The sequence below is a fragment of the Budorcas taxicolor genome, chromosome 10, assembly GCF_023091745.1.
Source record: "Budorcas taxicolor isolate Tak-1 chromosome 10, Takin1.1, whole genome shotgun sequence".
NCBI lineage: Eukaryota > Metazoa > Chordata > Mammalia > Artiodactyla > Bovidae > Budorcas > Budorcas taxicolor.
The window spans coordinates 16,047,181-16,071,074 of NC_068919.1; the positions used below are offsets into that span (position 1 = coordinate 16,047,181).

The 23,894-nt window shown below is 47.5% G+C and overlaps 1 protein-coding gene across 1 annotated transcript in view; it reads left to right on the forward strand.

Annotated features, from left to right (window-relative positions):
* The window catches only part of NOX5 (NADPH oxidase 5), a 31,320-nt gene extending 8,464 nt beyond the window's left edge, over positions 1 to 22,856 (forward strand). Inside the window, 11 exon segments of the mRNA XM_052647184.1 lie at positions 814 to 967; positions 1,145 to 1,323; positions 2,502 to 2,684; positions 4,330 to 4,462; positions 7,999 to 8,141; positions 12,626 to 12,670; positions 13,085 to 13,209; positions 13,500 to 13,584; positions 14,157 to 14,256; positions 21,603 to 21,769; positions 22,725 to 22,856. Coding sequence (XP_052503144.1) covers positions 814 to 967; positions 1,145 to 1,323; positions 2,502 to 2,684; positions 4,330 to 4,462; positions 7,999 to 8,141; positions 12,626 to 12,670; positions 13,085 to 13,209; positions 13,500 to 13,584; positions 14,157 to 14,256; positions 21,603 to 21,769; positions 22,725 to 22,856 — 1,446 coding nt within the window.
* The last annotated feature ends 1,038 nt before the right edge of the window (positions 22,857 to 23,894 follow it).

Genomic DNA, 23,894 nt, shown 5'->3' on the forward strand with positions numbered 1-23,894 from the left:
ATGCCCTGTTATTGTTAGCCAATAGGTTTAGGCACAATATAAGGCAAGGTTCATCTTTAATGATCAGAGATGTACATCTCTAGTTCAAATACTCCTTTTGACACTATCATCTCCTTACTAGAGTGGGTTTTATTTTTAACCTCATAACTGGCTATAAAGAATTCACACCAGGAGTGGGATACACATGACTCATTTTTGTGGTCACTTGCTCTTCCCTTATTAACACTATTTTCAATCTGCATTTTCTCTGTGGGGAATCTTTTTAAGCTACTTGTCCTTTCTGAGGGGTAGTTAGCTTACTTAAATTAAAAGCAGTTAATGTAATCCGCAAATTCACACAATAGGACAGGCATAAATTAAAGCAAATGAGTAAGGGAGAGGGCCCTCGCCAAAAACCCCTTGAAAAGTGCCGTCTCCCCTCAGGACATCTCAAGAACTACATGGGACATGGTGCCTGTCTGACCTATGACTAAATGACGACTCCATGTCTACACAGAGCCTAAATATTAGTAAAAGCTTATGTGCTTCCCACGTGTTGAGATAAAAGGAATACAAACAGACATTCCTAAGATTTTCTTCTTCCCTGCCCAGTTCTGGAGGTCCTACTTTGGGACCCCAGCTATGAATCTAGGGCAGCAACCGAAGACTTGAGGGCAGGGGGGGTGATGATGTCCCCTAGCCCCGCCCGCCTCCAGCCCCGCCCACCCGTAAGCACAGGCATCTCAGGGGGAGGCAGGGAGACGCTGCTGCGAAGGGGAGGGCCTCAGGTTAGAGAGCGAGACAGATGGGCTCTCTACCGCTTTGCTCGGCCAGGTGCTGATGCTCAGGCGCTGCCTCACGTGGCTCCGGGCCACGTGGCTGGCTCAGGTCCTGCCGCTGGACCGCAACATCCAGTTCCACCAGCTTATGGGCTACATGGTGGTTGGGCTCTCCCTCGTGCACACTGTGGCCCACGTGGTGAACTTCGGTGAGTAGCCTGGGGCTGGGGTTGGGGAGGAATCTGGGCTTTCCACCAACTACTAATTTATCCCGCCCATGTGTCCCGGTGGGCAGAGAAGGGTGTCCTGGATAAGCTGGATGGGGAGAAGTGGGAACCCCAACAGGAAAGTGCAGTGGGCCGAGCTTGTCTTGTGCTCGTCCCCAGCGCTCCAGGCTCAGTCTGAGGCCAGTCCCTTCCGGTTTTGGGAACTCCTGCTCACCACGAGGCCTGGCATCGGCTGGGTCCACGGCTCGGCCTCCCCGACTGGCGTGGCTCTGCTCCTGCTGCTGCTCCTCATGTTCGCCTGCTCCAGCTCCTGTGTCCGCAGGAGTGGCCACTTTGAGGTGCCCCAGCCTTTCCCCTTTGCCTGGCCTATCTTGGGCTCCCACCTTCCTTTCTTCCTTTTTTTTAAAAAAATTAATTTTTATTGGAGTATAGTTGGTTTCTGTTGTTCAGCAAAGTGAGTCATCCACCTTTATTTCACGCTGTGCCTCCTCCAACTTATAGAGCCCAGGAAGTTCCAGGTGGTTTGCATACTGTGGACATGTGACTTGGGTTCTGCCACTGAACTGTGATGTATGTCTGGCGAGTGAAAATGTTCTGCTCTAGAAGATTCTACCTTTTTTTTCTGGCTTATCCTCTTGCTCTAATTGGATTAAACTAGGCTCAAGATGGCACAGAGAGGGCAAGAAACAAGCTCTTGAGAGTTCTAATCCCCACCCCACTCCTTATTGGTCATTCCACTGCCCTCATCTGTAAAGCGGAGCTGTGATTCTCTACCTTTGGAGTTATTTTAGAAATTAAATGAGATAATACAGGTGAAGTCAATAACTATACACACCTGGCACGTGGGGGCTCTACAGGTGTTAGGTCTAGCCTTGCTTCCCTCTCTCTAGCCTCCTGGAGATATAAAAGGTCCCAAAGGATCTAGTTTGGAGAGTGTGTCCCCTGGACTGATTTGGTCATAGCAGAAATAGACATACATATATGTATACACACAATCACCTACTCTGAGCCAGCAATGATCCATTGAAGTCATAATCAGCATCCTCACTTGACCCACGAGGAATCTGACTCATAGAAGTAACTTACCAGGCCGAGGGCACACAGCTAGTAGCAGAGCAGGTATTAAAACTCAGGGCTTTGCTCTTTCTTCTCTACTGCCAGAACATCATTGCTCTCTTTCCTTCCTTCCCCCTGAGAAAGGGTCAGTGGGTCGGGACACTGGTGTTGATGAGCCCATCAGAGGGGACAGTCCACCCTGCCCATTACACACCCAGGCAGATGTTCCAGGTGTTTGTCACTAGCGCCAAGAATCTTCACTTACAGACTTTCTGAGCCAGGCCCTCAGAACAAAGAGGCAACAAAGCTTCCCACCCCCAATCTTCTACACAAGCCTGTTCCCAGGAGAGGGTGTGTATGGCCAAGGCTCTGGGCACAGTCCTGGCTTTGAAGGTGACCGTGAACCTTGGCTCTGTCCCACCCCCATGCCTTGACACCTTTACTCCCCCATCCCCCACAGGTGTTCTACTGGACCCACCTGTCCTACCTCCCCATGTGGCTCCTGCTCATCCTGCATGGGCCCAACTTCTGGAAGTGGCTGCTGGTCCCTGGCACGTTGTTCTTCCTGGAGAAAACCATCAGCCTGGCAGCGTCCCGCATGGCAGCCCTGCACATTGTGGAAGTCAATCTCCTCCCTTCCAAGGTACAAAGGGGGCCTGAGATCAGCCAAGAGGTATCCCAGGTGGTGGGGTGCAGCAGCTGGGTGCTCTGTTAGACCTCCACCCCCAGGAAATAGGGAGCACAGTGGAGGAGACAAGCAAGTGCAAGACCTGGTCCAGCCCTGCAAGAGTGACACTTCTGGAAGGGGAATGGCAGGTAGGCAGGGCACTACTAAAGACCAGGCGTGCGTAGAACACCTTCAGTAAGTGTATATTACAAGTCTGCAAGGGGCAGGCCCTGCGCTTGGTGACAGAGATGCAGAGAAAACGGAGGCACTCTTCTACTCTCCACAGACACACAGGGTAACAGGAGAGTCAGCCCTTTCATCAGTGCAAGGCTGTGTTGGCAAGAGAAGAAAATCTCAGGGGGCGTTAAACTCTTTGAGAGATCAGAGAAGCTTCAGAATGAGAGGGGAGCTGTCATATCAGGGTTTTGAGAGATGAATAGAAGTTTGTTGGATAGACAAGACAGGGAAGGGTATTGCTGGGAGAAGGAACAGCATGGGCAAAGGCAGAGAGTAATGAAAGGGCATACTGTACTGAAGGGACTATAAGTAATTTGGAGTCTAGGTGCCAGGGAGAAGCTGGAGGGGTGGGCAGGGCCTAATGGTGAGTGGCCTCACTCTGCAGACCATGGGAACCTTGAGCAGGGTGGGAAAAGGATGCTAGTGTTGAGCTGGTGTATACTCCAGCTGGATTTCTTCAGTTGCTCTGTGGAAGATGGCTTAGAGGGGACCACTGGGGAGGCTGTTGCACATATGCTCATGAGAGAGCTCATGAGAGCCTTGACCTTGACCAGGGTGGGGAGGGGCATATTACAGAAAGACTTGAGAGGTAGCTGGCTGCATTTGGGGTGGGGGGGGTAGGGGGAGGAGTCTAGGCTGTCTTGCAGGTGTCTGAGTAATTGGGGGCATTTTTGGAGAAAGGACAGGCAGTTTTGGAGGGCTTGACTCTGGACAACTTGAAAGTGAGGACACGGAAGCTGGGTAAGAAACTGAGGTTTGTGTCTAGGCCCTGGCATCAAACAGGGTGGTTAGCTTCAGATCCCACGGTTTCTTAGCTGGTGCTCTTGAGCAAGTCATTTAAGCTCTCTAACTCAGCCTCTCCTCTGTAGAGTGGAGAAAGTTTCGTCTCAGGGAGCTGTTGTAAGGACTAGAGATAGCACTTGCAGTTGCCCTTAGGACAGCTAGAGGTAGCACTTAAAGTGCTCCACACAGCTCTGGCGCCTGTAAGTGCTCAGTAAACCAAAGTTACTCTCCAGGAGGCTGTTGTATCCTGGGAGAAATGCCTGTTCCTGGTTGGAATGCCAGCCAAATGCCACAGCAGTTCCAGAAAAGGGGCTGGAGCAGTCAGGGGGCTTCGCAGAGGAGGGGGGACACTCGGAAGCAGTATTTACACCAGAAGAAGTGGGATCACACCTTGAGCCCTGCTTCAGACACAGCCTGCCTCCCCTTCTCCGGTGGCCACCTACCACCCACGTGCAGTAGGGTGAGTGCCACTCAGGGACACAGAAGGTCTCATGCCAGGCTGGCCTGGGTGATGGTGGAAGAAGATGGCCCAGCCTGTGGTTCTGGGGCCCCTGGCAGCTCTGGGTCTGCACGGATGACCCTGGTCTCTTTCTCTCCCCAGGTCACTCATCTCCTCATCAAGAGGCCCCCTCTTTTCCACTACAGACCTGGTGACTACTTGTATCTGAACATCCCCAGCATCGCACGCTATGAGTGGCACCCCTTCACCATCAGCAGTGCTCCTGAGCAAAAAGGTAGGCCTGCACCAACTCCACCAGTCCCTCGGGGGGTATTACTGCATCCTTGCCATGTGCCAAGCAAGGCTGTGAACCAGGAACGCAGAGGCAAACAAGATCCAAGACACAAATTCGGCCTCCCAGATCTCCCTCTGGAACACGGGGGCAGATGTGCAGATGCTGACTAAATGGGGTGACTGGGGCTCTACTGGCTTCTGTGAGGGTCACCGGGGAGGGCCTGATCTGGTCGGGGAAGTGGGCAGGGTGGCATTTCAGCTGAACCTTGAAGGGTTTGTAGGAGTTTACTAGGTAGGGAAGGGCATCGGGGTGGAGGCCAAAGGGGAAGCATGAAACCTGCAAACGTAGAAGGGTCTGATGTCATTTGGGCTGAGGGTCAGGTGGAGTAGGGAGGAAGGAAGCAGAGGTGAGGGGGAGGAAGAGAAGGTCAGAGAGAGGACCAAAGTAGCCGGCAAAATTGGTAAGAGGAGTGTGGGGTCAGGAAGGTCTTCGAATGCAGAGTGAAAAGTGGAATGGTGCAGGCAGTTGGTAGCCTGCAAGGGTCTTAAGCAAAGGAGTAGTGGCTCAGATGAAGGGGCACCAGGGCATTTCCAGAGGGCTGTGACAGGAAGCCAGGCTTCCCCACTCCATGTGGGCATGAGATCTGGGGAGCCCCAAGGCAACAGAATCCGTCCCATCCTTCTCCCCAGTCCCTGACCACTTCCATCCTCTGGGTGCCCAGCACCCACAGAACTACTCAGCCAACCTTTCTTTGCCCAGCTGTCCTCTGACCCCCGCCCATGCATGTGCCTGCGTGCCCGCCTTCTGGTCCTGGGCTGTTGGTGGGGCCACAACCTGGACCTCTGATCTCCAGGCCAGGCCAAGGATTGGCCTTCCCATCTCAAGTGCTGCTTTTTTTTTTTTTAATATTTATTTTTATTTATCTGTTTGGTTGTACTGAATCATAGTTGTGGGATGGGAACTCTTAGTTGTGGCACATGAGATCTAGCTCCCTGACCAGGGACTGAACCCAGGCCCCTGCATCGGGAGCATGGAATGCACTGGGCAACCAGGAAGTCCCTCAAGAAGTGCTTCTGACAGGGGAGGCCTTGTATGGCCTATTTCAGCCAGACCCTTGCTTGGCTTCATGAGAGGTAAAGGTTTCTGGTTGCCAGGGTTCTCTGACCCTCCTCCATGAAAAACTGTAGCTCCATTCAGGATGCCTCCCACCCCAGCCCAGGCCTCACCCCTGGCCCAGCTCCCACAGCTCAGGGCACAGACGCAAGGCCAGGGTTCCCCACAAGAAGCTGTACACACCTGCCCTGGAATCACATGAGTGGTAGCCTGGATGTACAATGGGTTGGGGGTGAGGGTTAGAGAGGGTGGATTATTTTCTTCCTATTTTTATTTCCACCCCCCCTTTTTTTTTTTTTGCTGTTTCATAAAGAACAGATATGCTCCCAGAAAATTCAGACAGTATAGAAATAGGTGCCAAAGAAAATTAAAATCCCTCAAATAATTCTACCCAAGGAAAACTATTGTCAACCATTTGGTGAATAGCTTTCCAGATCTTGATGTATCTCCATGAATAATCAGATATAGAGATAATTCTGCATATAAGGGATTATGGTTTTGCATATAAGAGATTATACTGTTTTGCCATTCACTTTTTCTCCATGAATAATATGTTATGAAGATCTTCGCATGTCAGTTCTTTTAAAAGAAGAACTTTTCCTTTTCGTGGCTGCATGCTATTCCAGTGTATTAATAGTAACAGGATTATAATGTAGATGTGTAATTTATTTGACCAGTTTTTTAAAGTATTCATTTATTTATGTGGCTGCACTTGGTCTTAGCTGTGGCATGTGGGATCTAGTTCCCTGACCAGGGGTCAAATCTGGGCCCCCTGCATTGGGAGTCTTAACCACTGGACCTCTCTTGGGAAGTCTATTTGACCAGTTCTTGAAGGGTTTCTTTAGGGTCTCTGCTTGGAATCTCTTAGTCCTGAGTCCCCTGCAGTAAATGAGTCCACGTAAATAAATCCTCTGATTTTGTAGAGCTGGTTTTCAGGATCAGGAGTGGGACTTAGGCTGGCAACTCTGGCTGACTGAATTCAACTGACGTTTACGAGGCCTCCTCCATATGAGTCACTGTGTGAGGCAGTTCAGGGTGCATCTGTGCAGACAGGGCACAGCGCAGCCCTCCTGCTGCTTTGCACCTTGAAGAGGGAGGAAGCGCCAGGGAGGCTCCTGGGAGCCGGGGTCCCGGGACCTGACTTTTTCAGTCCCCTCCTCACAAAGCTGTGAGAGCGTGAAAGTGAAAGTTGCTCAGTCATGTCTGACTCTCTGAGACCCCATGGACTATACAGTCCATGGAATTCTCCAGGCCAGAATAGTGGAGTGGGTAGCCTTTCCCTTCTCCAGAGGATCTTCCCAATCCAGGGATCGAACCTAGGTCTCCAGCATTGCAGGCGGATTCCTTACCAGCTGAGCCACAAGGGAAGCGCTATGAGAGCATGCCTCGCCTCATTCAGGAATGCAGATGGGCAAAAAAAATGGGACACGTTGGTTTTTACCAACCTCTGACTGAGCTTTACCATTTTCTTCTGTTATAAATGCAGGTTACAAATCACAGTAGCATTACCAACCCCTGTGACTTTTTCGAAATGAAAACCATGGATTCTTCTTCATATCGTGTTATGGTTGTTGTCCATACTTTGACATGTCATTCATGTTCATCACTAATTCACATCGCCAGTGACCAGGCAATTCCTGCTGCATCTCATTATTTCATGTGTTAACCAAAAAACACATGTATTTTTAAATCAAAATTTAAAAAAAATTTATTTTGGTAACTGTCTCATTATAATTGGTTTCATTCATAATTTCTATATATATTATTCAAAGTATTTAAAAACCTTATTCTGAGAAGGAGTTTATCCTTGCCTTCACAGGACTGCTGAAAGAGTTCATGATTTAAAATAAAAGAAAAAGGATGAGAACTGCAGACCAGGAAGTCTCTTAGGGGCCTCCTTGCTCTGATGTGTGTTCTTTCTGGTACCCCTCAACACCCTTCTACCAGTCTTCCACTTAATAGGGAACCTAAGCAAACACCCACTGTATCCCAGACACTGAGGGCAGTGAAAGCTATTGGTCCTGCTATTGATTGAGCACCTAATGTGTGCAGAACCATTGACAGGCATCTCATAGAATGTGGGAGAGAGATGGTCCCCAACCTTGGTGAAACGCTGGCTTGATGGAGGAGGCAGGGCCCCCACCTCTAGGGAGCCCCCAGTGTGCTCAGGGCCACTCGGACCCCTGCCTTGGCAGAGGAAACTGAGCCCTTAGTTGATTTCACTGAGAAAGATTGCAAGGTCTGCACCAGAGAGGCCAGCTCTCCCGGTCTCATGGCTGTGGCTGCTAGTTTGGACCTGAGGAAGGGCGTTCAGAGGAGAGCGTAAGGGGTTGATGCCCAGTCCCAGTCCCTCCAGTGAGACAGGCCTGTCCCTGCTGGAGGTCAGCACTGACCCCTTTCCTCCCGCCCTGTCTCTTGCTCAGACACCATCTGGCTACACATCCGGTCGGAGGGTCAGTGGACCAACAGGTTGTTTGAGTCCTTCAAGAAATCAGACCCAGTGTTATGTGGTCCCAAGAGGCTCTCGAGGAGCTTGGAGATGAAGAGGAGTCAGAGGAAGCCCCAGGTAAGTGACTGAAGGGGAGAAAGGGTCCACCATGGTGACAAACCCATGGGGACCAAGTTGCCTTTGTAGCTGGCAAGCCCTGAGCAGTTGTGAACACTGGCTGGGACTGCACAGAAGGTAGGTCAATTCAGAATGTGTGGCCCAAGAGCCTCCTTGAAGCTGGACCACACCTGATCCTTCCTGGTCCGGTGTGCTCCGTTAGAAGGCAGGGGACAAGGCAAAGAGGGAGAAACTGAGATGAGGAAAATCCATGTCTAATTCTCTGCTCTAATACTTTCTAACTGTATGGACTTGGGCACACGCTTTAGCCTTACTAGCCTCAAGTTGTTCACCTATGAAATAGAGGTGGTTCCTGTCGTTGGCTCTCCTTTCTAACATGATTGTTTTAAGGACCCATGGAATGTATGCATGTAAAGTATTGCATGAACTGGGCAGCATGGTCCAAGGGGACCATTCATTATCCCCATCAGCACTACCACCCCCACCATCATCATCACCACCACGAGTTTAACTATCTTTTGAGCCCTGATGAAACCCATACAACTGACAAGCTGCCATTGGATACAGGCTTTGAGAGGTTTGGGAGGAATGCAGAAAGATCAGAGCAACGCTTGAAGAAGCAGGAATCGATGTAGAAGGCTGAGGGTGTCTGAACACTAGTAGGCTGAGCCACCGGGCCTGGAATCAGGTTAATATGTGGAAACCCTGCTGAAGGTCAAAGGAAGAGATTCCCCCAGGCCTGACCCAGCCCTGCCTTGCTCTTGTGGAATATAAAGTCCAGAGAAGAAAACCACGTGGAATCCTGCCTGGCCAGACCAGAGGGCCCTTCTAGAACAGTGCCAAGAGCAGAACTTGGGGAAATGGAGAGGTAGGTAGAAACAGACAGGGTGTTCTTTCCTGTTAATCAGGGGAAATCTCCTGCAGGAGGAAGCTGATTTTCAAAATCAGGTGAGTCCTGGCACCCTGAGAATTGGTGGGCAGATATACTAAAAGCTGTGTTTCCTTGGGGTCTTAGGCACCACTGCCAAAGAGTAAATTGGCACAGACTCTCTGGCGGACAGTCTGGCTATATGTGTCTGCATTTTAAATATCTAAACACAGTGGCTTAAAAGTGAAAGTGTTGGTTGCTCAATCGGGTCTGACTGTTTGTGACCCCACGTACTGTAGCCCACCAGGCTCCGCTGTCCTTGGAATTCTCCAGGCAAGAATACTAGAGTGGGTAGACATTCACTTCGCCAGGGGATCTTCCCCACCGGGGGATGGAATCTGGGTCTCCCACATTGCAGGCAGATTCTTTACCATCTGAGCTACCAGGGAAGCCTTCCTACCCATAGGCTTAGCAATACCATTTTTAGGAGTTTAATCCTAAAAAGCTATTTGGACATGTATGCAAGCTCCTTAACCACTTCATTCCTTCATTCACTTAGCAAATATTTAGGGCTTCCCTGGTAGCTCAACTGGTAAAGAATCCACCTACAATGCAGGAGACCTCAGTTTGATCCCTGGATCGGGAAGTTCTCCTGGAGAAGGGAAAGGCTACCCACTCCAGTATTCTGGCCTGGAGAATTCCATGGACTCCATGGGGTTGCAAAGAGTCAGACACGACTGAGCAGCTTTCACTTCACTTATTGAGCGCAGGATCTACTGTTTTCCAAGTACTATTCTAAATGCTGGAGATTCATCAATAAGCAAAATACCCATTGTCACTGCTTCCAGTCCGGAGGGGGTGGTGGACAGTACATACACAGTAGATACATAATGTGCCGCGTGGTAATAAAGGCCGTGAAGAAAATAAGTCAGAGTCAAGAGAAAGAGCTGTTCTATACACCATGGTTGTTAACAGTAATGAGAAAATGAGTATAATCAAAATGCCCAACAATAGGGAAGCAGTTTAAAAAATTACCAATCACCCTTCTAATGGAAAAGTAAGTTGCCTAAAAAAGATTATGTAAATTTATATGCATTAGCATGTAAAGCTAGCCAAGATGTAGTAAGTGGAAAAGCCGAGTTACAAAGCAGTATGTTCTGTTTATGTAAAAGTGTGTGTGTGTAAGTCTGGAAGGACAGAGAAAATGGTTAGAGAAGTTGTGTTTTCTGATTCAGGGTGCTTTTTTACTTTATCCTTTAAAATTCTGTAGTTTCTGAATTTAAAAAAAATTGTATTGATTTATGATTTAAATAGACTTCCTTGTAGCTCAAACGGTAAAGAATCTGCCTGCCATGCAGGACACCAGGGTTTGATTCCTGAGTTGGGAAGTTCCTCTGGAGAAGGGAATGGCAATCCACTCCAGTATTCTTGCCTGGAGAATTCCATGGACAGAGAAGCTTGGTGGGCTACAGTCCATGGGGTCGCAAAGAGTCGGACACGAGAGTGACTAACACACACATGACTTAAATAATAAAGCAATATTTGTTTTGAAACCAAGCAGGACTTGCAGCGCCAGCCCATCGATTTCGGAGCCTCAGCACAGGGTGCAGTAGCCTCCAACAAGGAGGTGATTGTGGAGCTGACATCCTACCGGCCGCGGGGAGCTCCGTGGCAGGGACACGAAGGCCTGGTGAACCCGGGGACAAAGGACAGGACTCGGGCACAGAGGGAAGCTACAGCCCAGGACCCGGCCCTGGTAAGGCTGAAGAAGCTGGGCCTGGAGGTTGGAGAGCCAAAGATTTTTCTCCCAGGAATGGTGGGTGGGTCCTTGGAACCTGGAAGAGAGGGCCACAGTCAGGAGGGACCCCACGCCACATGGTGTTTCTGCAGCCTCTCACCTGTATGGCAGGCACCTTTGTAACTTTTACCATATTTACTTCCCATAGGTAATATTTCCCACTGAATATTTCTCCTTACATCCCAACATTACTTTAAACTTAATTGTATTTTAAAAGGACTCTTTAGATTAGCATGTTTAATGGAAAATAAATATCATGTACCATAAAAAAGATAAGTCTAAAAGCAAAAACAATGTTATTAAATTCTTGCCAGATGTTTCTGCCTGTTAAATGAGGCTTTGAGCCTGAAGCTGCTCTCTTCGGCTTGTTCCTTCTCTGTCTCTGTCATGCTCTCCATTTCTTTCTCACTTTGTTAAAAGGAGAAAAAAAGAAGAGGGAATAGTAAGTGTTAGAAGTTAAGAGGATATAATAACCATGATGTAAGGCTTTCTCCTTGCAATAGGAAGGATTTTTAAAAAACTGTCAGAGGAGTAGTCCTCTCACAGTGCACCTCCTAAAATAACCATCACGTAGTTATGTAGTTCAAGGCCAGCACCGTGCAGGACACAAAATTCAGTTGCCGCTGGATAAAGGAGCGACGTGGTGTGACGTGGTGAGCGCAGGACAGGCAGACAGAGACCCAGGTTCCACCCCAGCTCTATGGGAACTTGAGTGAGTCATTGTCACATTCCCAGATTCAGCTGCTCTTCTGTGAAAGGAGGGGTTTGCCTGGATGACTGTGAAGGTGACTCCTAACCAGAGAGAAGCTATCATAGGCCTCTGAAGCCCTTTTGCGGGTCTGTTTTCTTCATCTTCAGGAAGGAAGCACATGAACCTCAAGGACTCTGGTCTGCCTGTGCTCAGGACTGGAGGAGTCAGGCAGAGTAGACAGAGGAGGCTGCTCCCTGCCCTCGGGTAGCTCCCCATCAGTGAGCCCAGAGCAGGGTCCCCAGGGCAGGGGTGAGATGTGAGCCAGGCCAGCACCTGGTTTTTCTGCCCAGAGCCGCTGGGCAAAGACTCTGGGAAGGTGGCCACTCTAAGCAAGGTGCACACTGAGGGATGTGCAGGAATTTGCCAGCTGAGGAAAAGGAAAGTGTGTGCTCTAGGCACAGGGGAAGCATGTTCAAGGCCAGGGGTGTGTCTAGAAACATGAAAGCAAGCGGATGTAGCTGAGCCCATGAGGCAGGCTGGGCTGAGTGTTCTGTCACACCTGAAGCTGACTTGTATTGGAACACAAGAGCGATTGTTAAATTTTTGGGAATTTTGAGAGCCTGTTTTTTTTTTTTAATTGTTGTTATTATTTATTTTTTATTGTTGGGTCTTCATTGCTTTGCTTGGGCTTTCTCTAGTTGCGCTGCCGGGACTTCTTATTGCAGTGGCTTCTCTTCTTGTGGAGCACGGGCTTACGGGCTCAGTAGTTCCAGTGTGCCAGCGCAGTAATTGGGGCTCAAGGGCTCTAGAGCATGAGGTGGGTTGGGGGGAGCCAGTTATTAAAACCAGCCATTGGTGGGAGCCACGATGACAGCGTTTACAGCAGAGATCTCGACACTAACAAGCAGGACTTTGGTTCTGGTGGTCCTTTCTTCTGAGAAGGCAGTTTACCAGCACATCACTGATGTTTTCCCTCAAAAGCACCCCATGCTCCTTGGAATGGTTTGCGGGGAAAAGGCAATCCCCTTTTTGTAAGGTTGCTCAGACTGCAAGGGCGAGTAAACCTCTGAGAAATGCCTGGCCCACCCACTCCCAAAGACCCACTCTCTCTGCTCTGTGCTCTGCAGGTCTGCGAGATGTCCTCTGAGAACCACCAGTTCTGTAACATCAAGGTGAGAGGTTCCGGGGGTGGCCGCGACCAAAACCGCTGCCCCAAGCAGAGGAAGCAAACCCTCTGCCCATGGGGAGGGCTTGCTGGGGCGCTCAGTTCCTGGGCTCTTCAGTCCCTACAGCCTGACCGCTAGGTCTCCAGATAATGGGAATCAGACCCCTGCCCACCCTCGCAGGGTACACAGCTGTGCTGGTTGGACCCTGCTCTCACCAGATCTGCACGTGGGAGTTCTAGGGTGCCCCCAGACTCGAGCTCAGAGCGCAGTGTGTGAACAGTGCTCTGAGCAGGAGCCACTTACTCCCGGGTTCCAGCCCAGGAGACAACTGCCTACATATACAGGGGGTCTGATGTGTTGGGGTCCATTTCCCACCCCCCACACCCCCTGCCCCTCTCTTCTAACCCCTTCTGTGTGCAGTGCTACATCGATGGCCCTTATGGGACCCCCACTCGCAGGATCTTTGCCTCCGAGCATGCTGTGCTCATTGGTGCAGGCATTGGCATCACGCCCTTTGCCTCCATCCTGCAGAGCATCTTATACAGGTGGGTGGGCAGGCTGTGGTCCTACCTGTATCCTGGGGCAGAATCCTGAGAGGTTCCCCCCCTTCCCCGCTCCCTTCTGTTACCTGTCTCCATCTCCCCTTTGACCTCTTTCCTCTTCTATTCCTCCTTCTGCTCTTTTTTTGGGGGTCTCATCCCTCCCCCTCCTCATGGGCTCATCCCTCCCCCTGCCACCCCACCCTCCCTCCCTGTCCCCTGCACTGTTCTCTGGGGTCCTGAGAAATCTCATACTCACCCCAAACTCAAAATCCCCTCCTCTCGCCTCCCCTCAGACACCAGAAGAGAAAGCACATTTGTCCCAATTGTCAGCACTCCTGGATGGAGAGTGGTCAGGACGAGGACATGAAACTCCACAAGGTGAGTGAGCATTGCCTCCTACAGGCAGGACTCCAGAGCTTCTCCCCAGACACCAGAGCTAGTTCCTGCCCGCCACCGCCCCCTGCCCCACCAAGGCAGGCATGTCATTAGAGAACACAGACCTGAAGGCCAGGCAGCCGGGATGCAGTCACAGCCATGATGCTCGCTAGCTGTGACCTGATGGTGGTTTTAAAAATGAAAATGTTTGCCATTTGCAAATTCATTATTCTGTGTAAGTCACTTAAAAGAGTTTCTTAAAAAAAAAAAAAATGTTCTTCTGGCTTAATAAGCTTAAGAGCTCAGAACACTGCTTGCTGTGAGCAATAGATTATTAGAGAAAATCCTGACCTGGCAGTCTAGAACCCAAGTTCTGGTCCCATGCTGCTCTGTAGCCTCACTCTTTACCTCTGTGAGCCTCGGTTTACACCCCCATCCCACTCCCCTCCCACCACCCCAGTTAAATGGGAATGATAGTGGTAGTGTGTGCTGTGCTAAAAGCAGGGTGGTCACATGGGCACAGATAAGAGTGAATGAGGCAAGCCCCCCACCCTGATCTGGGCCCTTCTCCCTAGGTGGACTTCATCTGGATTAACCGAGACCAGCAGTCTTTCGAGTGGTTTGTGAGCCTGCTGACCAAACTGGAGATGGACCAGGCGGAGGAGCCGCAGGAGGGTAGGAGAGGTAGAGGATGATGGGGTGTGGGGGTGGGGGGTGGAGGGTCTCTGTAAGAAAGTGTTTATTCTATCAGAAATGTAGGGGAGAGGGAGCTGCTTTTTTCCCCCGATAAAACATCATAATTTGCGAAACTTAAGAGAGGGGCGAAAAAAAACCCATTTTATAAAAATGTATAGCCTGTTTCCCTGGTAGCTCAACTGATAAAGAATCCTCCTGCATTGCAGGAGACCTGGGTTAATTCCATGGGTTGGGAAGATCCCCTGGAGAAGGGAAAGACTACCCACTCCAGTTTTCTGGCCTGGAAAATTCCATGGACTGTATAGTCCGTGGGGTCACAAAGAGTTGGGCACAACTGAACAACTTTCACTTTCACTTTCCACCCATTTCTCTTTTTTAAATGACATTTCTTTTTGTTCAAAATGAGCACTTATTAAAAAGTTAGATTCCCAGCCCTCATTCCAGACCTTCCAAATCAGATTCTCTGGAAGTAGGGCTAGAGAAGTTACATTTTAACATGCTTCTCAGATGATTCCTGTTCACACTTCTTTAAGAAATTTTTTGAGGGATAATTTATGTACAGTAAGATTCATCAATTTAAGTGTCCAATGAATACAATGGCACTTTGACAAATGCGTCCAGTTGTATAACCTTACAAGCAGGGTGGTCACATGAGGGAGCCTAGGGAACACCGTCAAAACATGGACCATTTCCTTTACCCCCAAAGCTCCCTTGTCTCACTCTGCATCAACACCCTCTCTCCAGTTAACAGCCCTTGGGAACCAGCGATCTGCTTTCAGTCACTATAGTTTTGCCTTTTCTAGAATTTCATAACAATGCATCTTTCAGTAAGTAGTTAATTCCTTTTTGTTGTTGAGAAGTGTTCCAGTTTGTGGACATACCACAATCTGTTTTTCCATTCAGTTGTTGGTGGATATTAGAGTTATTTCCACTTTTTAGCCATTTTTGACTATGAAAGTTTTTGTGTGGACATATGATTTCCATTTCTCTTGGGTCGATACTTAGAATTGGGATTGCTGAGTAGTATGGAATGCGCTCAGTTTTACTTTATAAGAAACTGTCAAATTGTTTTTCCCAAGTGGCTGTACCATTTTGTATTTCCATCAGTAATGGAGTTCAGCTGCTCTACAACCTCATCAGCTACAGCCTTATTTGATGTTGGCAGTCTTTTTCATTTTAGCTCATCTAGTGGGTGTATAGGGGTGTCTCAATATGCTCTTTTTTGTCTGTTTTGTTTTTAATTTTTTGAAATTGGAGGGTAATTGCTTTCCAATGTTGTGTTTGTTTCTGCTGTACAACAGCGTGAATGAGCCATAAGTATCCATATATCCCCTCCTTCTTGGGCCTCCCTTCCCTGCCCATCCCACCCATCTAGGTTCAAAATACTTAAAAAAACTTTTTTTAATTTATTTTTTATTTTAGGTTCAATATACTCTTAATTTGCATTTCCTTAATTACTAATAATGTTGAAGATATCTTCATGGTCTTGCTGTGTATGCCTGCTTTATAAAGTGTCTGTTCAAATATTTTGTTTGCTCTTTAAATCCAATGTTTTTCTTCTTTTTATTAAGCTCTGGGAGTCATTTATATATTCTGGAAACAGGTCCATAACCAGGTGTACATTTTATAAATATAGTCTCCCAGTCTGTGGTTTGTCTTTTCATTTTCTTAAACTCTCTTTTGAAAAAGAAAATTTGGAAATTTTAATGATGTCCAATTTATCAGATTTTTTTTTCTTGTAGAATTCATGCGTTTTGTGTCTTATCTAAAATCTTTGCCTTACGTGAGGTCACACGTATTTTCTTTTATGTTTTCTCCCAGGAGTTTTATAGTTTTAGCTCTTTATTTAGATTAGTTTTATAATGAGTTCAACAAGGTCCAGGATATAAGGTCAACATGCGAAAGTCAATTCTATTTTTATTTGTCGTTGTTGTTCAGTTACTCAGTCGTGTTCAACTCTTCGTGACCCCATGGACTGCTGCATGCCAGGCTTCCCTGTCCTTCACCATCTCCTGGAGTTTGCTCAAACTCATGTCCATTGAGTCCATGATACCATCCAACCATCTCATCCTCTGATACCCCCTTCTCCTCCTGCCTTCTTCAATCTTTCCCAGCATCAGGATCTTTTCCAACAGCAAATAATTAGTATTTGAAAATCTTTAAAATAGTAAAAGCATGAAATGCTTATGGATAAACTTAGCAAAATACAAGCAAGGTCTGAACACTAAAAACTATAAAACATTTCCAAGAAATTTTTTAAATATATATTTCTTGTACTTGGAGTTTATTGAACTTCTCGGCTGTATGGACTTAGAGTTTTCATCAAGTTTGGATAAATTTCAGCCATTCTTTCTTTGCATATTTTTTTCTGTCTCCCCTGCCCCTTCCTGTCACGTCGATTACACAGGTGTTACACTGATATCTCACAGGCTATTGGGAATCTGGTTGTTGGTTTTTTCCGCTCAGCCTATGCCACATTTTAGATAGTGTCTGTTGCTGTGGTTTCAAGTACATTTTTCTTCGGTGGTATAGGACAGTACAGTGCGGTGCTAAGTCCTGTCTGACGCTTTATGACCCCATGGACTGTAGCCCTCCAGGCTCCTCTGTCCATGGGATTCTCCAGGCAAGGATACTGGAGTGGGTTGCCATTTCCTTCTCCAGGGGATCTTCCTGACCCAGGGATCGAATTAGATGTCTCTGGCATCTCCTGCATTGGCAGGCAGATTCTTTACCACTGAGCCACCTGAGATCCTTCTAATTCTAGTAAAAGTCCCAGCAGGTTTTTAAAAGTAGGTTTCGAGAAGCTGATTCTAAAATTAATATGTAAAAACCAAAAGACCTAGAATAGCTATGAGTCCTAACCACTGTGTCTTTCATTTCTGTGATTGTGTTTTTCTTCCACAGAACTGGTATTTGGGTATCTTTTATGTCTCCTGCTGCTCTCCTCATCACGGCCCTTTGTTTCGTCTTTACATTCTCAAGCGTGTTTATAATATATGTTGTAACATCTTTGTCTAAGTCCATCGTCTCTGACATTTCTGGATCTGTTTCTAATCACTAATTTTCTCTGGGTTATGAATTGTATTCTGTTTTTTTGCATGCTTGATAATTTGTTACTGGATGTCATGCATTGTGAATCATATGTTGTCCTGTTCTGGATTTTGTGTATTTCTCTAAATAGTACTATACTGTGTTCTGGTATACAGTTACATTATTTAGGATGATTTGGATACTTTCAAGCCTTGCTTTTAACTTCTGTTAGGGTGAGTCCAGAGCAGCCTTTACTGTGGGTCTAATTCAGCCCCAGAGCTAAGGTGCTACACCTCTGAGGACTCATTCTGTTGCCTTGTATATTACAAGCTCTCTGCATCCCTGATGGTGGAATGCAGATTATTCCCAGCTCTGTTTGAGCTCCAGGCACTGTGGTGCCTCTTGTTTCCTGGTAGCTTTCTTTCACATGTGTAATAGACTAACACTCTGCGGAAGACTGAGGGGGAACTTGATGCAGTTTTCTAAAGCGAGTGAGTCCCCGTCCTCTTCCTCTTTCTCTTCTTCGTTTTCTCTCTCTGTCTGCGGGTGCCTTTCTTCTATTTTTGTGCCTGGCACATTCTAGCTGTCTTGGCCTCTCTGAACTCCAGTATCTGTCTCCTCAACTCAGTGAGGCTGACACCAGTTGGTTGTAAGGCACACTTCATTATTTCCTCTCTCAGCAAAGACAGTTCTGCACAACTTGTTGATCAGTGTCTGGAAACCATTGTTTTATATATCTTGCTCATATTTCTGGTTGTTCAAGGAGAGTGTTAAGATTCCTTTTACTCAAATATGTTTTTTTTTTATTTTTTTTTATTAATTATGTATTTGACTGTACTGGGTCTTAGCTGTGCATGGGGTCTTTTCTCTATTGTGGTAGGCAGACTTCTCTTGTGGAGCCCCAGCTCTAGAGTGTGCGGGCTCAGTAAACACGAGTGCGGGCTTACTCTCCCCAGAGAATGCAGGATCTTAGTTCCCTGACCAGGGATCAAACCCACGTCCTCTGTACTGGAAGGCAGGTTTTTAACCACTGGACCACCAGGGAACTCGCTCCAATATTGATTTTTAATAGATGTAATCTGTAGGTAGAGATGAACATATATATTTATTTGTGGCGTGTGCTCAATATTTTTCCTAATGAGGTGGCAATCAAAAAGTTCAGAAAGTGGTCTAAGATAAAGACTATCTTGCTTGGCATGTACAGATTCTTTTGTGGATGGTCCTTTCTTTTATATGTTTGTTAAATTGGAGTGTTTAAAGTCCTCCTCCAGCCCCTGCAGTCTCCCCTCCCCACCCAGCAAGTGTTGTATCCCACGTTTTTTACTGAGCACTGTATGATAACATGTTTCTCTGGGATACATAGTAGTCCTCTTGGGACATTTTTGTGGATACTGAGGTTTTGTACTGTACTTAAAGTTAATCTGTTAGTCATTATTTTATTTTGTTATGCTTTACTTGTGGAAAATCTTATAGAAGAAGGAACATTTTTAGATATGTTTCTAACTTCAAGAGAATTGGTGAGGTTTTTTTATATTGTTGAGTTCACTGGAACTAAATATTATTTGGCTGTTTAATTATCACAGGGTTGCCATGAGTAAATTCAAAGTCCTATGATAAACACAGTTTATAAGCTCAAGTAATCAAACACAGTTTTCTACAAAAACATTCCAACACATGTAGTTTACTATAACAAACATCCAAAGCCTTAAAGCACAAGTCAACGGTCTTTGGAAGATGACAATTAAACCCTAGATGTTGCAGTAAAGCTTCTTGCCCTTTCTTGTAAATAATAATTAAAGCAAATGTTTATATAGCATTGACTTTGTTCTAAATGCTTAAGTATTTTAATTCATAAGAAACTTACTTTTATGATGATAGCCTCAGGAGAAGTTTAGATTTAATTTAAATTTTCTGGTTGCTGGTATATAAATATTTACTGTTTGCTTCTTCCTAATCTATGTAAGCAAAGGGTAACAGTGAACCCACTGCTTTGCATTCTCAAAGTCACTTGAGTCAACAGCTTTGCTACCTCAAATTTTTTGCAAGGTTTCTCATTCATTGCAGCTGAAGCACATGGCCTCTGATTTCAACTTTAATTATATACCAAGGTTTGGGTTAAAGAATTTGTGGCTTATAATTTTTAATGTCTATAGCTTAAGCTTCAGTCATTTTGTTTGACTTGAATCTTCTACTCTAACCCAAAATAACTCTAGAACCTTGAGCACCTTGTTTTGCCTCTACTTCCTGATCTGAAAAATATGGATACTAAGTCCCTACCTCATAGGATTGTCATGAGGATTGGATGAGAGATCATCTGTATAGCACCTAGAACAGGGGCTGGAATTTAATACCTGCTCAGTAAAGTTAGTGGTAGCAGAAATAGTACTAAGATTAGGAGCAGCAGTAGTAGTAACTGCTCAATAAATTTAATATTAGAAGTAATAATAGTCATCGTAATTGCCCCATAAATTTAATAGTAGTAATGTATCAGTGCTGCTGCTCCTGCTAAGTCACTTCAGTCGTGTCCAACTCTGTGCAATCCCATGGACGGCTGCCCACCAGGCTCCCCTGTCCTGGGGATTCTCCAGGCAAGAACACTGGAGTGGGTTGCCATTTCCTTCTCCAATGCATGAAAGTGAAAAGTGAAAGTGAAGTCGCTTAGTCGTGTCCGACTCTTAGCAGCCCCATGGACTACAGCCTACCACGCTCCTCCGTCCATGGGATTTTCCAGACGAGAGTACTGGAGTGGGGTGCCATTGCCTTCTCCTAGTAGTATTTAATAACTTATCTAATGAATAGTACAGTTAATGGTTTGCCATAAATTATTCAACCATGCCCCTACTACGGAACATTTTATTTATTCCTAATTCTTTATTATCACAATAAAGCTGCAATTAATATACATGTGCACATGGATTTTTTTCCCCCCTTTCTTTGGATGATTTCCTTAAGGGAGTGTCCCAGAAATGGGAGGACTGTCTTGAACACAAGTGTCTTGGAGAGAGTGAAGACCTCCACAGCACCTCCTTCTCCCTCCCACCCTGGTGTCTCCTCATCTCCTTTTTCACCCCTATGTGGGGGTAGTGACTGTGCAGGAGGGGGAAGAAGGAGCAGGGTTCTTTCGGGTGCATCTCTTTCCCTCCTGCGCCGCCAGCACTGTTCAAGTTCAGTGATGTGTGGAATACAATGTGTCCCTCTTAGGGTCATTTGCATTAAATTTTTTTAATTGGAGTATAGTTGCTTTACAATATTGTGTTAGTTTCTACTGTATAGCAAAGTAAGTCAGCTATATGTGAACATATATCCCGTCTTTTTTGGATTTCTTTCCCATTTAGGTCCCCACAGAGCACTGGGTAGAGCTCCCTGAGCTATACAGTAGTTCTCATTCAGTTCAGTTCAGTTTAGTCGCTCAGTCGTGTCCAACTCTTTGCGACCCCATGAACCACAGCACGCCAGGCCTCCCTGTCCATCACCAACTCCCGGAGTTCACTCAAACTCATGTCCATCAAGTTGGTGATACCATCCAACCATCTCATCCTCTGTCGTCCCCTCCTCCTCCTGCCCTCAACCTTTCCCAGCATCAGGGTCTTTTCAAATGAGTCAGCTCTTTGCATCAGGTGGCCAAAGTATTGGAGTTTCAGCTTCAACATCACTCCTTCCAATGAACACCCAGGACTGATCTCCTTTAGGATGGACTGGTTGGATCTCCTTGCAGTCCAAGGGACTCTCAAGAGTCTTCTCCAACACCACAGTTCAAATCTATTTTATACATAGTAGTGGATATATGTCAGAGAGCTTCCCAGGAGGCACTAGTGGTAAAGAACCCACCTGCCAGTGCAGGAGACATAAGAGACACAGGTTTGATCTCTGGGTCGGGAAGATTCCCTGGAGAAGGGAATGGTAACCCACTCCAGTATTCTTGCCTGAAGAATCCCACGGACAGAGGAGCCTGACAGGCCACAGTCCATAGAGTCGCAAAGAGTTGGACACGACTAAAGTGACTTAGTACGCATGCACACACTCAAATATGAGGTCTCGCTCCTGGGGTGGTTGTAAGGCTTACATTGGACAGTGGCGATAAGGTAACTTGTGTATGCTGTGCCTAGGGCCTGCCCAGCTCAAGCAGCCCAAGGTGGCCATCTTTCCCTTCTATGGTGTTGGTCAGATGGAGGTACTGGATGAACACATTAGCTGATGGTGTTTGTATGAGCCCTGGGGCAGAGTGGCTGGCGTCCTGCCCTCTCCCCATCACAGGTGCTGGCCCCTCAGCCCTGCCCTCTGCTCCCACCATGTAGACCGATTTCTGGAGCTGCACATGTACATGACCTCTGCGCTGAGCAAGAACGACATAAAGGCCATTGGTCTGCAGATGGCCCTCGACCTCCTGGCCCAGAAGGAGAAGAAGGATTCCATCACGGGCCTCCAGGCACGCACCCAGCCTGGGCGGCCTGATTGGAACAAGGTAAAGGCCGCCTGGAGTCCTGAAGTCTGCGGGGACTAGTGGGACTGAGAGCCTAAGGCACTGGCTAGGGAGATTTGGGCCAAGCAGCCAGAGTCCAGCTAGGACCTCAGGGCTGGAAGGGAGGCAGGGTACCTACATTCTGGCTCCATCACTACCTCACTTTGTTCTACCACTAGCCTCTGTTTCCCCATCTGATCACAGAGGAAGTTAGTCCATAGGACCTCCAAGGCCCCTCCCAGCCTGCAAACACCCTGCAGACCAGAGTCCAAAGGCCCTAGTGGACAGAGTTCTGGGGAGATATCAGGCCTTATCCCAGTCTATTATATTCCTCAGATTGGTTTTATTATTATTTTTCCTCCCTGAGCACTTACCAACTGGGGTGTAGTGTTTGCCTGAAATGACCAGACTGTATTGCATTTCAAACTACTGTGGTGATCCATGTTTAGATGGTAAGAGCTGATGGGGAAGGGATGCCAGCAGGCCTTGAACTCCAAGAAAACTTTAGGCAAGGCAATTCTTAAGCGGAACTTGGGGTTAAAAATGGTCCTCCCTGAGGGAGAAAGCCTGACTTCAGGACAGAGGCATTTCAATGGAGGCCTGTGAGCTGGCATGAAGTTGGGGCGTTGGAGCTCAGTGTGCCTGCTGGGCTCTGCCATTGCCCCCCAGCACTGCAGCTGGTTAGTACATGTCTCCCCCATGGATGCAACTCCTTGAGTGGAGGGCCTGGGTCTTATCTGCTTCTGGTCCAGCCCTCCCTGGGGTCTGGATCAGGTTATGCATTGAGCATACGGCCTCTAAACTAATGGCCAAAGCCAAGCAGCTATGCCCTGGAGCTCCTCATGGCGAGGACAGCCACCCTGGCCCATTATATCCTCAGCCCCACTAGGTGAGTCACTGGGTGGGTCTGAAGTCCCCCTCTTCTCCCTCTGCTCTTCCCCAATTCTGTGGACTCTAGGTGTTCCAGAAGGTGGCTGCTGAGAAGAAAGGCAAAGTGCAGGTCTTCTTCTGTGGCTCCCCAGCTCTGGCCAAGATCCTCAAGGGCCACTGTGAGCAGTTCAGCTTCAAGTTTTTCCAAGAGAACTTCTAGCCCTGCCCCTCCCAGCTCTGCCCAAACCCACTGCCTGCCAGCCTGATCAGACTGCTGCTAGTGCCTTGCAGGGACCAGCCTCAAGAGGACCCAGCGAATCCAGCTTCACGTGCAGAACAGGAGGCCCTAGGAGGCAGACGGATTTCCTTGAGAGCCCAGGGAGAGGGCAGGGCCTTGTGGGGTGCTGCTGTGAGTCTGAGAATTGCTGTGAGGCTGGGCAGACTTGGCTGGGGGGTAGAGGGGTGGAGGTGACGTGGTTGAGGGGCACAGGGGGCCTTCCCAGACCAACCCCTTCTCCAGAAGTCCTCTGAGGATGTCTTCCCTCCTCCTACAGTAGTCCCAGACCCACCTGATCATCACGGTCATTCTGGAACTTACACACACAGCATTTTATTATGAAAATTTTCAAACATACAGAAATTTAAAGACTTGTCCAGGGAACAGTGTTACCCACTGTCCGGATATCCTCAGTTAACATTTTGACTTAGTTACGTATTTTGACTTAGTACGTATTTTCCATCTCCCCTTCCCTGTGTTCATCCAGGCTATCCTGTTTTTCTGATGCATTTCAAAGCACACCTTACTACTCAGAGGAACTTTCTTTAAAGGTAGATTCCTGGGACCCATGCCCAGAAATTCTGATTCTGCAGATCTGGAGTTGAGACCTGGAATGTGTGTTTTATCCAGAATCCATGTCCATAGGGAGCAATGAGCAGCTAATTTTCCCTTCTCTTTATGTTGTTGTCTTCCCATCTCTCTTTATATTGTGTCCTTTTTCTTCTCTCTGCCTATCTCTTTGTATCTCTCCCCTGTGTGTGTCCCTTCCTTGCTCTGCATGATGCTTTTCCCTTCTCTCCACACACTGAGTCATTAGAGAAGTGGGATGGAGACAGAGTCTCTGTGTGTGTCTCTCCATGGGGGTCACAGAGAAGTCCTGTGCCTGGGAATCTGGCAGGTTGCAACTTGTAGCTCAGTTCTGCTGTGCCCCAGTGGTGTGGCCCTGGAAACCTCCTTAAGCTTGTTTCTTCATCTGAAGGA